This window comes from Ischnura elegans, chromosome 4 (genome assembly GCF_921293095.1).
Source record: "Ischnura elegans chromosome 4, ioIscEleg1.1, whole genome shotgun sequence".
Taxonomy (NCBI): Eukaryota; Metazoa; Arthropoda; class Insecta; order Odonata; family Coenagrionidae; genus Ischnura; species Ischnura elegans.
In genome coordinates, this window is record NC_060249.1 from 50,990,080 (window position 1) to 51,004,228 (window position 14,149).

Sequence of the window (14,149 nt, forward strand, 5' to 3'; positions counted from 1 at the left end):
ACCGTATTAGCACGATTCTAAGACGAACGCGATTCTAAAACTACCCTCATTTTCTGGAACTTCACCAGGAGAAAAACATTTTACCTAATAACGATGCGATTATAAAATGAATGCGGTAAAACGATCAATGCATAGTTTTTGCTAGGTTGCCTATGTCCCAGGAAACGCAGGATTTAGGCGAGTAATTATGATATTGATAAAAGGTTTCAAACAATATTTTTGATAATAACAGGAATAATAGTTCTTTATCAAGACACTTAGGTCATATTGTTGATTCGACTCATATCTCTTTCAAAATCCTGAAGGAAAACGCCACCTCGCTAAAAAAATGTTTGCTCTCCACTCGGCATTTACACAGCTGCTATTATGGATTTCTGTCTGATGTAATTAATATGATTGCGCCATGAAATGTTTTTATCCGAAAGATATCCATTCTTTTCTAATTAGCAGATGAATTCGGATTGTTAGTAGGGAGCAACAAAAATCCTGAGAAGATATCCCTTCGTCAGTAACTCAGACAAGTGAGACTTACAGTATAACTCATAAATTGATAACTGATAATAACCGCTGATATCTTGTTTTCGAAAAAATGCTACATTAACTGCCGAGAAGCTCAGCTACGCGGATATCGAGTTCCGCCAGAAATCATCATTGTATTTTTCCAACTATTTTCTTGTTTTTAATGCTTAAATAGCGTTAGAAATACGTCGTGTTTGGTCTCATTCTTCTTTGAATTACGTGTACTTTACAAATATTTCAATCTAATAAAAGTATAATGCCAATTGCCGAAGGCTTTTGGGCTAAAGGCCTGTTTACACGGTACATTAACACGTACGGGTTAATGTCTAAATGTATGAACGCGAGAATGAACACCAAAATGCACCGTGTAACCACCCAACTTTTGCGAATGCATGCACAGAAAATAGAACCTGTTCATGGTTCATCCATTCGACAAGTTCCGTTCCGGTCCCCAAAAATCATTCACGCAAACGTCGTAGGTGTTAATGTATCGTGTAAACAGGCCTTAAGAGGTGATTGATGCAGCAGTTGACCTCCAGAAACTGGGAACTTGGAAGCAGTTAGGCTGAAAAAGGTCATTGGGTGAGAAACGGGGGGAGCGCGGAACACGTTTATATTGTTCTCGTGTAACTCGATATTTTTTTCGAAGCTAAGGTCTTCGTAATACGATCCCTGCGCAAGCTGAGACCTTTTTTTTTACTTGGGAGAAGAGGAAAGCTTCAGAGGAGGGGGGGAAGGCGAGTTCTGAGTGGAGGGGGATAGAGGATCTTGGGAAATGCGCTAATGGTACTGTCCCACGGTACTCAGCTTCTTACTATAGTAATTCAATCTCCTGGGGGTGTCTGTCGTTATTAGCCACAAACAACACGCTGGAAACACTTCGTCTCATTTTCGTCTAACGATGGATGCGGGAAAATTATACGACAGGACCGATCTTCAAACGATCAATGCGAAAAAATGATTCTTCGGAGAACGATGGATGCGGGATAAAATTACATTGCCATCATGGAACTTTATTTGGGACCAGGAACGGCGAACCATGAATGCGGGAAAACGATCAATGCGGGAACGATAGATCGGGGTTCCACTGTATAATGCACTTGGTTTTAAATATATAAAGACAAAATAAATACTTGCTGAAACACAATATTTTCACTTTTACTTTATTATTCACATAGATTCAAACGAGGTGAGTGTAGTCTATTGAGAGCTATTGCCATAAATTGAAAGCCTATTTGACGTAGCAATGTTTCCTTAAGTAAAATTCCAATGGCAAACTCATATTTCTGATGGCATGGCATGTGCGCTAATTTTTGTGGGAACCACACTTTGAGATACAAATCAGATAATTTTCGTAAATGGTTCATTCTGGGTCCATTAGAAATGCAAAATTAGGTCGGGCTAGCCCAACCCACATCTCCGCAACCAAGTCGCGTCCAGGAAAAGTAAAACCTTTATAACTTCGTTGTTTAACTAAGAAATGAAAGGAAAATTTCCACACGCGTAGGTGATATTATGTAACAAAAATAACAGGTTTTACAATTGCATTTTATACATGTCCGACACTATAGAAATATAACCAACCAACAGGAAAGTTAAAATGAAGTATATGTAATGCGTTTAACTAGTTCCTTCATCGCGCGTTGGTATGGAGATGAACCAGAAATGTTAGTGTTAAACGATAATGTTATCGATGGCTAGCCTCTGTTTGTTGCATTTCAGTTTTTCCCACATTTTTGCAATTGCAAGTAAGAAATCTCATAAGTCCAATAAATGCGTCAAACTGTGCCTCGTGAAATCTTGTAATGATACCGTCGAGGAAAACATTACAGCATACGGAGGAAAATATTTCATTTCGCGCGGCATTGAAACGGCTACGTACGACTGCGGCTTATTTTGATGTCTTAGAGAATATTGTCCGCGAAATACGAATAGAACAGCGAAGACATGAACGACATTTGCCTTGAAAATCAATCTTGCGACTATGTTACGTTCAAAGCTTAAAGTGGGTTGCTATTTATGCTTCTCCTTTCGGCACCACAAATGTAACCTTTTTGCATCATGGCTGCACCGCGAGGGTGGAATAACAGCGAACTGTCGTCGGAAATGAAGTGGAGTGCAGAATAGGAAAAATTATCTCTCTACTCCCCTTCCTCAGCCTGCGATTGTAATTGCAATGCATTCATGTAAAATCCCTGCGGGTTCATCATTCAAAATACTGCTCTGCTATAACTCACATTCTCTGTGCTAACATCATTTTCGATGCAAGTGGAACGTGATAACCTTATTACCAAAATTACCTTATGCTGTTGGAAATGATAATTGTATCCCTACTGTCGGCGTCAAAATAATGTGCCGTTGTACTTTGCGAATTTAAATTTCGACTTCGGGGCATGGTGTGTAAAAAATAATACATTTTCAAGAAAATTTTATTCTAAATTCTGGTTAATTTTTTATGAAAAATTCGAAATTGTAGACACATCAGTGCAATAAATGACTGCGCGCACCGTAAAATTAGCAGTTTCATCAACTTTATGAACTTCGTAACTCAACCTATAGAAAATTACTTCCTCTACAGCATTCATCCTCCACAATAACTTAAATATATCAATGTAGATTGCTAAAATGGCTTTTTGATGGTTTTCGAACGCGCATTTCGAAGGTAATGAACGAAAATTTTAAAACATTATTTAGTCCTCCAGTTTTCCTCGAAATAAGAAATATATATTATACAGGGTTTGTCCCAAAAGTAATGAGCCTTTTTTCAAAAAAATATATTTATTGATCAAACATATAATACAACTTAATACTCTTCAAAATAGTCTCCTCACGCGTCTATACACCTTTGCCAACGTGTTTTCCATGCATCGTTGGCCCTCTGGAACTCGCTTTGCGGAATGCTGTTAAGGCACCTCGTCGTGGTTTTTTTAAATGTTATCCAGGGTCTCCAGATGCTTTCCTTTCGGCTCCCTTTTCACCCTAGGAATTAAGAAGAAGCCTGCCGGGGCTACATCGGGGCTATAGAGAGGCCTGTGGCACCGTTGAAACACCGATCCTGGTCAGATAGGAGTTGACTACGAAGGCGGTGTGACTCGGCGCGTTGTCATGGTGGAGTCTCCATGACGACCGGATCTCCGACCGGACGCGGGTAACTCTGTGATTTAGACGGTACATTAACACGTACGGGTTAATGTCCAAATGTATGAACGCGAGAATGAAAGCCAAAATGCAGAGTGTAGCCACCCAACTTGTACGAACTCTACGCACAGAAAATAGAAACTGGTCTAATTCGGTTCATGCATTCGTACATGTTCCGTTCCGATCCACTAAAATCATTCACGCAAACGCAAATTAACTCGTACGTGTTAATGTACGTTTGCGGCCTTAAAGTCCTGTTTACACGGTACATTAACACGTACGGGTCATGTCATTTCACCTTCGTGCGGGTGATTTCGGGTGTGCGGCGTAATATTTGATGGCACCAGGTTACTCTATATATAAAAAAAAGTGTGGGATATAGACGTTTAGTAATATTTGATGTTTTATCTCGTGATCTATAGGAGTTAGGATGAGAAATTCGCTTTCACTAATTTTTAAATGACCCGTTGATAACTTTACCTCGATTTTTCTGATGATTAGTTATTTTTCTACGATGTCGGACATGGATAAAATCCAATTGTAAAACCTGTTATCCTTGTAGTTAAATCGCACCTACGTGTGCAGAAACAAGCGTTGAATTTCTTTGGGAAACAACGACGTTATAAAGTTTTCTATTCCTGGACGCGAGTTGGTTGCGTAGGGTGTGGGTTGGGCCAGCCCATGCCTAATTTTCAAAGAGGAAAATGAAATATATGAGTGTTTTTTATTTCCAGCGTGTGGTATAATATATTTTTTCAATGATCTATGCGTTATTTCAAGTGAGCGCTCATCACAGTGGTTAGAAAAAAATGAATTCCTATAGTCATGTCATTCCACCTTCGTGCGGGTGTGCGGCGTAATATTTGATGGCACCAGGTTACTCTATATATTAAAAAACGGTGTGGGCTATGGACGTTTCATAATATTTGATGTTTTATCTCGTGATCTATAGGAGTTTGATTTATAGGTTTTAGGATGAGAAATTCGCTGTTTATTTCCTTATAGTATGTCGAAATTTGAATGCGTTTTGAGGAAATATTCACTCTTTTTTATGAATAGTTCAGTGCAAATTGCTTGCCTTGGATGTGATTATTTCGCATTCGAAATGAGATAGCGCCCTATCTTTAAAATAACTATGGTTTTTCCATTCGTACCCTATGTGCATGGGGATCCTCTGTTTCATTAATTTTGATTCTTTTTCTTTCATATGAAGTTCGTTGTTTTTTATTTTTCATATTGGTTTGACAGTGAATGACCCAGTGAAATATGGTCTGCAATGGCTTTTTTCCCCGTCGCGAGATTCCGATAGCGCCCATGTATTTATAAAGGCCTCTCCTTATTTAATTTTATATAGTACGATGTTTTTAATGATTCATTTTATAGATTAATATATTGCTAATTATATTAATAAGAAATTTAATAGGTGCTTGGCGTCTATGTTTTGTAAAATCCAATGTCATAAGTTGCCTCAGTTATTCGTTTCCTAACTGAACTGCTTTTAGGATAGCGTCCAAGTAATACATGTTTTATTTTTAATTTATTTATGCTGCATGGTGGTTGTAATGGTAGGTTTCATAAATATTAATCATTAACCTTTAGTTTTAAGCTCCTTTCACTTGCATTTTGGCTTTAATGTATTTATGAATAACCCACTGAAACTTTGTCTACACTTATATGATAATGTTTTATATTCGTTTACTATAAATAGAAAAGAAGAATTTCATGCGGTTATATGGAAAAAATAATCGTTATTTTGGCATTATACCTTGTTTCAATTCCAAAATCTCATTAACAACGTTAATATAAAGAATTACTATTTGGCTTATACATTGGCGTTATTACCGAGAGCGTGGGATGACCTTACATGGGTTAAAATAATTACGTTTCTTAGTTCTAATGAACGATACCATACACTTTCGTTCGTGATTTTGAACGATTCATCCTAATGAGTCGCTCAAAATTAAAGATTCATTCAGAACGATAGTGTTTTTTTCTTCAGTTGTCTTCCTCCATTCGGCGCAGCGCGAGTGAGTCAACCGTTGGTGGCTGCTGGTGGCATCACAGGTCTGGAACGCAGGAGGTCTTTTACTGTCAAATACTTCCCTGAGTAATCGGTTTTTGCTTATCTGCTGTGAGTGATGGGACCATTTGCCAGTGATAAGTATTTTGCTGTGTAAGTCGGTGTGCTCTTCAATCAACGGTGCGATGGAGAAGGGCCATGATTCTTCTAGCGGAGCCGCGGCGACTGCGGATGAAAGCGCTGCCGAAGAAGGAAACGTCGCCGCAATGGTGAGTGATAGCAGTTTTGTTTCGTGGCAATCGAATCAGTGAATTTTTACAGCGGCTCGAGGCCAAGGGACTTAAAATTGTTAGCGGAGCGCGTGATGGATGTAATGGCGGTTTGTCGGAGCGGGTTTCACACCGGTTTTGCGCGTTCCTTCTTACTGACAGTAGAGTCTGCACCAATGACCAAGTTTTTTGAACACATATTTAAAACTATGTGAGCCATATTTATGTTTCAGAACCGTATTTTCATCATTTAACATAATAACCGCCGTTTGAAATAATTTTTCAAATGACGCCATACTTGAATTATGTCAACGTGCGGCTGAAAAATTTCTTCTCTTTGCCGTGACAACATGTCTCCATGGTTCTTCTTGGTTAATATAGCGAATGGTTGTTATGATATGCGTGGTCAATGGTCGTTAAGTATGATATCCAGGTACTACAATACAGTAAGCAGATTACTACATAACAACACAGTGAACAGATTGGTACATAACAACACAGTAAACAGATTATTACATAACAACACAGTAAACAGATTACATAACAACAATGGTAATGGTCAATGCCTTAATGTTTTATGGTGACGGCTGAACTGGGCTTGTTCATAAACGATGGTTTTCGGAATTTTATTTAGTTTCAGGAGGAATATGAAATATTTCAGGAGGTGGTAGGGGAGACATGTGGTAGCATGTGGTAGTTTACTTCATATAAACATGAGGTAGCCACTCCTTAGTTACTGCGCTATGGCAACAAGGGCGTAACCTAGATAAAGAATAGTGGGGGGCAAGCCGTGGTCGTTCAAGTCGTAACACGTAAAAGTTAACGAAATCAAATTTTTAAGAAAATTATAACAGTGATTTCCTAGTTTTTATATTATTTGCTCGGAAAAATATTTTTATTACATGCATTATGTTAACATCACTTTATATTTGGATTTAATTAAAAGTTATTCGAAAATTTCGTTTTGAACTATATTTACCTCTGCTGCTATAGCGGGGGGCAGCTGCCCCTTTACGCCGATACGTATGGCGTGCGAACATACCCTTTACACCCATGTACCCTGTGCCCCATGCGTACTACCCTTTACACCCAAGGGCATGGTCCTCATATACCATTATACATATACGTGGTTCTATACACGTATAGGACACGCCCATGTATGGCAACGCAACATTTTTTAAAATGCACTTTGCAGTTACTATAAAAAGATTTTTCTTGAATTCTCTCTCAACCTTTTCGACATTTGATTCATTACTTAGGATCGTCAAGGGCATGCTATTATTTAGGTTGGGTGAAAATAAGAGATTATTATTTTCTGAAACAAGTAATCTTAGAGCTTAATTAAATGAGAGTTTTGATCGAGTATCGACTGTACGATTGCGCAATACCGCCTAATTTGAGATAAATGTTTCATTTTCGCCGACCCTTAATTATTCAATGTCCTTAGAAATGTACAGTGTTACGAAAAGGGTGGATGCCAAAAAATAACCGTTTTCATGGTAACTGCAAAGTGCGTTCAAAAAACTTTTACTGTTGCTATAGCTTAAGCCCGTATGACACTTGCCAATTTATTGGCCAATCCATTGGATATTGGATTGTGGACCCACTGACACACACCAATTTCTAGCCCAATCTCCGTTTCACAATATTGGGCACAATTTCTTGGCCAATCTAGATTTTAGAACGGGTTCTATTTTCTCGAGGCCAATCTCCAATCAGAACTCAGTCTTGTCGACTCCTAGTGGCCAAAACTAGAAGCTCTTTGCAAAACATTTCACCTCGGAATTTTAATATCATATATAAAAACTTTAGAAGCATAGCAATCCATGGAATAGGTCAAATAATTAATATGTACTTTGAGAGAATATAAATTCACAAACATCAACTGTCTAAAGTGGGTAATTCGGAAATAACATTTCGGATATTTAATGAATAAAAACGTCGTGTTTCTCCTCGATAGCGTCTATATTTTGTTTATTTTACAATTATTAAACTATTTTTCATGATTTGAACGCTAAAGTTTCGGGTGAAAGTCCCAATTGATGACACAATCTCTGTTTATTCGATGAACATATTCCAGCCAAAACGAGCCGCTACGTTATCTTGGCTCACCTATGAGATCACAATATTGCCTATCTCTCATCATTCAAGGAACTCACCCGAATGATATTTCAAGCAATTCGAGAATATCTTTGCAGCCCCTCGAATTAGCTATTAAATTTACAATTATTATGCCACCTCCCATTCTGTAGCTCATTGGCAACTAACATAGCAATTAATCTGCGTTTTGAGATGCTCTTTTGTCATTTTGTGTTATATGGCGTTCTCTAGCGGGATATTAGAACACTATAACGGCCAATATTGGTGTAAATATTGGTACGTGTCATACGATGCGCAAAGCCCAATATTTTAACCAATATTGGGGCAATTTATTGGCCAATATATTGGCCAATAAATTGGCAAGTGTCATACGGGCTTTAGTAACTAAGGAGTTGCCTCCACATATCGATGGCTAAGTTCTAGCAACACGTATCTAGAATTCGGCCGGTTTGAAACAGGTATGTTAAACATAGTGTAATAACACTATAAAATACAGACTGTCCCAAGGGTCGTGTGTAATTTTTGACCTCTAATTTTAGTAACTTCTCATCGAGCAATATTCTTGAAAATTGGCATAATTATGGGAAAGGTTCCAAGTTTTGTTGAGTGTGAGAAAAGTTTTACCTTTTTGAGTTTTTGACCTCACGATGTGGTCCCAAACTAAAATTTTGAATTTGCCTTATGGGGTTTCAATGTTCAAAAATTCGAGGTAGAAAAGAGCAGAATTTCATTGACCAAGATGTCAATTCTTAGGTTTTCGGACTCGAGGAAACCGAAAATAACACTTATAATAACGAAAATTCAACCGTTGACCCATTAAGGTCACAATCAAGGTCATGACTGTGGCTTAAAGAACAGGATACTATCAAAGGTGTCGATCCATGGGTTTTAAAGTGTGCCCAAGTCATTGTAATTGTCCAAATACTCGTATTGGCCACTGTTTGACCTCCAAGGCCAACAGTGAGGTCAAAGGTCATGGAGGTAAACGTTGGGCCATCGTGACAACCAAAGTGTCGAACCATAGGTTGTAAAGGCGCTCAAGTCAGTTTTGCAGTTCATTTATCAGTATTGTTGATATTTTGACCTCCGAAGATCATAATAGGGGTCATAGGTCATAAAGGCATGATTTGTTATGTCAAGGTAACTAATGTCTCCAACCAAAGGGTGACCAAGTGAGGTGCGTAGTACACATAGTATCAGGGGCGGATCCAGGATTTTTTTCTGGGAGGGGCACAAGCAAGGCCGTATTCAGGATTTTGTTCTGGGTGGGGCACAAGGATACCTCGTAATACAAAACGAACGCAATGATAATGGGACGTTATTAAAAATCATGCATATTTTTGAGGGTCTGGGGGGGGGGGGGGGGGGCACGTGCCCCCGTGCCCCCCCCCCCCTGGATCCGCCTATGCATAGTATCCATTTTGCTAAGTTGTTAACCTCCTGAGGTCATAAGTAGGTCAACATTCATTCTTAATGGAGATGCCAAGACAGAGGCAACAACTGCGTTTCTATGCTTCTATAAGATTCTTGGGTGCCCTTTACAATTCCTCTTCTGATGATTTTCCTCGTTGAAACAATTTCCCTTCCTAAATTTGTCTTATAACCTGTGGACCACTTTTTCTTAGGCGAAGACCATGATCAACGAAAATTTAACGAATCGTTTTGATAACTGACTTTCCGTTTAATATGTAAGTCTTGATTATATCCGCCCGGATTGCGGGGCTCTTCATGGTGGTTCTTTCCACTATGACTAACAACGAACTAATGCAAAAGAAACATACAGCTGAAGAATTTCTCAAATGGGTTACATTGTTGCTGAGGTAAGGTGGCTTGAAAATACTTGAAAATAAGTCAAAAAGTTTTTGAGACACACAATAAGGTCAGTGTGTAACTTTGTAACTTATGTAGGGTAACCTCTTGATATGTGGACAACAACATATCTTCATAGGCGCCGACTCCATGGGGCTAGAGGGGGCCCGAGCCCCCTCAAAAATCCGTTATGTGTGTAAATAAAAAATATGTCAGGCTTGTCGATTTTCCCCGGAGTGTCCTGATATCGAGATTCAAGTTATCAGGGTTCTAATGTTGATCATATGACTCTTCTAAAATGCTTAAAAAACTTAAAACTCACTACTTAGAAAATTTCCCGGGGCAAGATACCCGGTTTGGGCCCCCACTATATTTTTTGTAAGTCGGCGCCCCTGCATATCTTAGAACAACTTTTAAAACCTATTGTCTGTCACGGTAGTTTTCCTGATATTCCCGGGCAAGATTCAGTGACATTTGACCCATGTGTATCCATCCGAGATGTTATAACAAGATAGATTTGTTTATCGCCTCTCTGTTTTGGGCATCCTTGAAAACCTTCCGGTTAGTGCAGGCGCGCACTAGCGCGACCGCGACAGATCTTTGTCGCACACCATCCGACAAAAGCACGACCACGATAGTAAAACACATTCACCTCTTGATCAATCGGTATGGTTGGGTCGGAGTGAAGTCGGAGTCAGTGCTCGCCGCGCCATAAGAATGTGTGTAATTTCTGGCCGCAACGACCGCTGAGTCTGGGCCGACCAAATTGCAAAATTTTGGTCGGACGACTCGGGTCCGACCAACGAGTCGCAATTGGCCTATTGCGCGTCGCTTCATTTGTTGCAATGCTAAAACTAGTCGAGTGCCACAGGTCGTGGCCGTGGTCTCGCTAGTGCGCATCTGCCCTTAGCGGGTTGATTTCCTGGATATTTTTGCGCGCACCTCCGTGAATGTTGACCAACTTAGCAAGATGGATACTATGTGTACTGCGCACCTACGTATACCCTATGACCTTTGACCTCCGCATTAACATTGGAGGTTAATTAGTGAATAATACGGGTATTTGGACAATAGCAATGACTTGGGCACCCTATAAAACCCATAGATCGACACCTTTGTTGGTATGCTATTCTTTTTGACACCCTTATGACCTTGACGGTGACCTTACTGGGTCAATATTTGAATTTTCGGAAATAAAAGTCTTATTTTCGGGTTTCTCGGGTCCGAAAACCTAAGAATTGACATCTTGGTAAATGAAATTCAGAATTTTTTCTATCTCGAATTTTTTAACATTGAAATCCCATAAGGCAAATTCAAAAATGTTGGTTTGGGACCACATCGTGAGGTCAAAAGGTCCAAATTGTAAAATTTTGCTTACACTCAACAAAACCTAGGACCTTTCCCGATAAGTGTGCCAATTTTCATGAAGACTGCTCAATGCAATTACAGGTCAAAAATGACACACGACCCTTGGGACAGTCTGTATATGTAAAACATAAAAAACCGATCGAAAAGAACGGATCACACAAGTGACTACTGAAACACAGAAAAAAGAGACAAAAGAACAGACAGACGCACAGTGGGCGGAAATCGAAAAAAGCTTGTCAAAACTCCAAATTTTCACTATTTTTTTGGTAAACAAAAATGGTGCAGTCCGATAGAACAATATCCAAGGATCAAGGAACTATGGCTATTTATATATTTGGTTCACCCATTAAATCATTAGAAGCCGTTAAAGACGAGAAAAAATTATAAAAAATTTCAAGTCTGAATTTCTGCAAAAATCGAGTATTTACTTTCCCTCGTGAGCCGTTAATATGGTTTTCCATAAATTTCAAAGCATATTTTCTGACCCATTCCAAGGATTAAACGGATAGTTTATTCATTTTTATCAATTTTTCATATAATAATTAAACATTCAAAAGTGTATTGTTTTGGATTGTTTTTGACATAATGTGGAAAAAAACTTTATGAGGGCGACGAGGCTTGATCTTAAAATTCATATGGAAAGAAGGACCTGAATCTTGACTATATTATCCAAAAGATAAATATCTTGCTCCAACTTACTACCTTTCTTTTAAAGATGGAATAAGTACAAAAAGTCAACGCAGCCGCCCGGCCACAGAATATCCTGATTTGGTTTTTGATCCAGCTTAAAGCAAATATTGTTTCCACCACAGTTATTTTTACCCCAATTGTTAGGAAAGATGTGAAATCTAAAAGTAAAGGCAATGTTTTGTCAAAAAAAACTTTCATACTCTCTTGTGGCACATTGAAAGTGGAAAATTCGACGCTGCCGCCGGTCACCCATTAACGATGAGGACGTGTGACCAAACGTCGGCAGGGTGCTTTGTTCCCTTACTCGTACTTATTCTCGTATGCATATACACAGGGAATTTCCCGCACTTTAGGTCCCTTCAAATCAGAAATCCCTCCGACCTTGAGGAGAGGAAAAAAAATCGAAGCAGGCGCGGTCGGTGCACATGACCGACAGACCGCAATTATCCCTTGGGGCGGTAATCCGCTTCCACTACTAGTAGTTCACAAAGTAACACCTCTTGAGTTCTCCAGTATATTGTTCCTTTAAAATGTGGGGCTCGTGAATTTGGTGTTTAGGGATAGGTCGTTTCTTTGAAAAGTCGCCGCTAGTTGTTTTACCACCGTAGCGCACATGCATCGGTTAATGCCCTCCAAATGATCGGTTCTCTGGAACACGATAGTGAACGAGTTAGCTGGCGATTTACAAGGCGGTTTTCCCAAAAATGCGCTCGTCCTATTGGCTTAGAAAATGTCTTGCTTCTTCAGTTTTACTGATACGGTCAGTCTAACTTAGCTGGTGATTGTTGAAACGTCTCTTAGCCGTAGTCAAGGCCGTAGCCGGGGGGGGGGGAGGGGGGGGAATCATGGGGGATTGATTCCCCCCCCCCGAAATGAAAAAAAAAAAATTAAATATATATTACCTACTTAATGCTCGCTTGGTGCTCACACGACGATCTTATATAGCGGCGCAGTGACATCGAGTAGTGAGTGGTGATACTATTAGTGCTATTAGTATCACCACTCAACTACTAAATGTCGCTAGGTAGCACCATAGAGTAAGTATACTTACTCTATGGTAGCACGTATTACGCCAACTGCGCAAGCTACGAAACTTCGGGGTTGTGTTTGAGCTGAATGAAGGAATATTCGATAGGCTTACAATAGGGTAGTTTCCTTCATCAAAGAAAACGATAGGCATTGATTGCGATTCGTTACCCACCATTAGTGTATTCATAATACACAAATTATTTGGTTTTTGAAATACCGGTTTAGACGAATGGCAAGGGTCAAATTTTATCCTCATTTGAAAAAGGCCAGATTGGCGCCCATGCGATTCCACTCCACGTGACGTCACAGGGACCTAGTTTCTACACGGGAGGATAGGAGTTATACATCGTCTGAGGTTACCAATGCATGCATGAAGCACAGAGCTCAGGGAAACATGTCTTAATAATCACCTATTAAAACTGGCTAAGGTCGGAAAGTTTTCTTCGTTTGATAAGGTATTAATAAACCTTTTTTTAAGCCAAGCGCTACCATTCAGCAAGGTACTCAGCTATCCGCTAGCATCCTGCGTCCTATCAGCGCTCAGAGCCTCGATCAAGGTCACTTCACAAGGAGAGAGGGGGAACCAGAAATGCGTCGCACGGACTTTCCTACTTCGCGTCGCGTTTTCGCGCGCTTGAAAATTTTCACTTTTCATTTAATCGCGAAAAATAGATATCGTCAGTTAAAAATCTAAAAGCGCGAAATGCGTACTCCAGGAGTAGTAATATTTCGATTTAGGCAATAAAAAAATAATAGGAAACCACCCTATTAGAGATTTTTCTCTGTTTCGTGGTGCCGCGTCGGCGAAATATATAAGCGCGCTGTCAAGCACGGAGTGGCAGTTCCGTCTTGGAAAGTGATCCTATGAGACTTATGCCAATAATTATCTGAGCGAAGTTGTAGCTACCTAGGTGCAGGTACGTAGGTGTAGGTACCTAGGTGTAGTGTGTGTATTTGTAGTCCAGTGTGTAAAATAATATAGTGCTGTGAATTGGTAGAGAGGTGAGTGACTTATGATTTTGTAAGGGTCCGTACTACGTGAAACTTGCTAAGTGTAATATATATCAATTTATCAATATCAACCTGTTTAAAATATGAATCGGTAGGTATTTTAATTTTGCATTGTATTTTTTAGAGCGCTGTATTAAATAAAACAAGCTGTTTTGGAGATTAAAAAGTTTGAAAGAATTGGATCACGAATTTTTAT

At 39.4% G+C, this 14,149-nt stretch overlaps 1 protein-coding gene across 1 annotated transcript in view; it reads left to right on the plus strand.

The window, feature by feature from the left end:
* The first annotated feature begins 5,684 nt into the window (after positions 1-5,684).
* The window catches only part of LOC124157437 (NFX1-type zinc finger-containing protein 1-like), a 100,627-nt gene continuing 92,162 nt past the window's right edge, over positions 5,685-14,149 (plus strand). Inside the window, exon 1 of the mRNA XM_046532136.1 lies at positions 5,685-5,946. Within this exon, the coding sequence (XP_046388092.1) occupies positions 5,863-5,946 (84 nt within the window). The 5' untranslated portion in view covers positions 5,685-5,862. The remainder of the gene's footprint in view (positions 5,947-14,149) is intronic.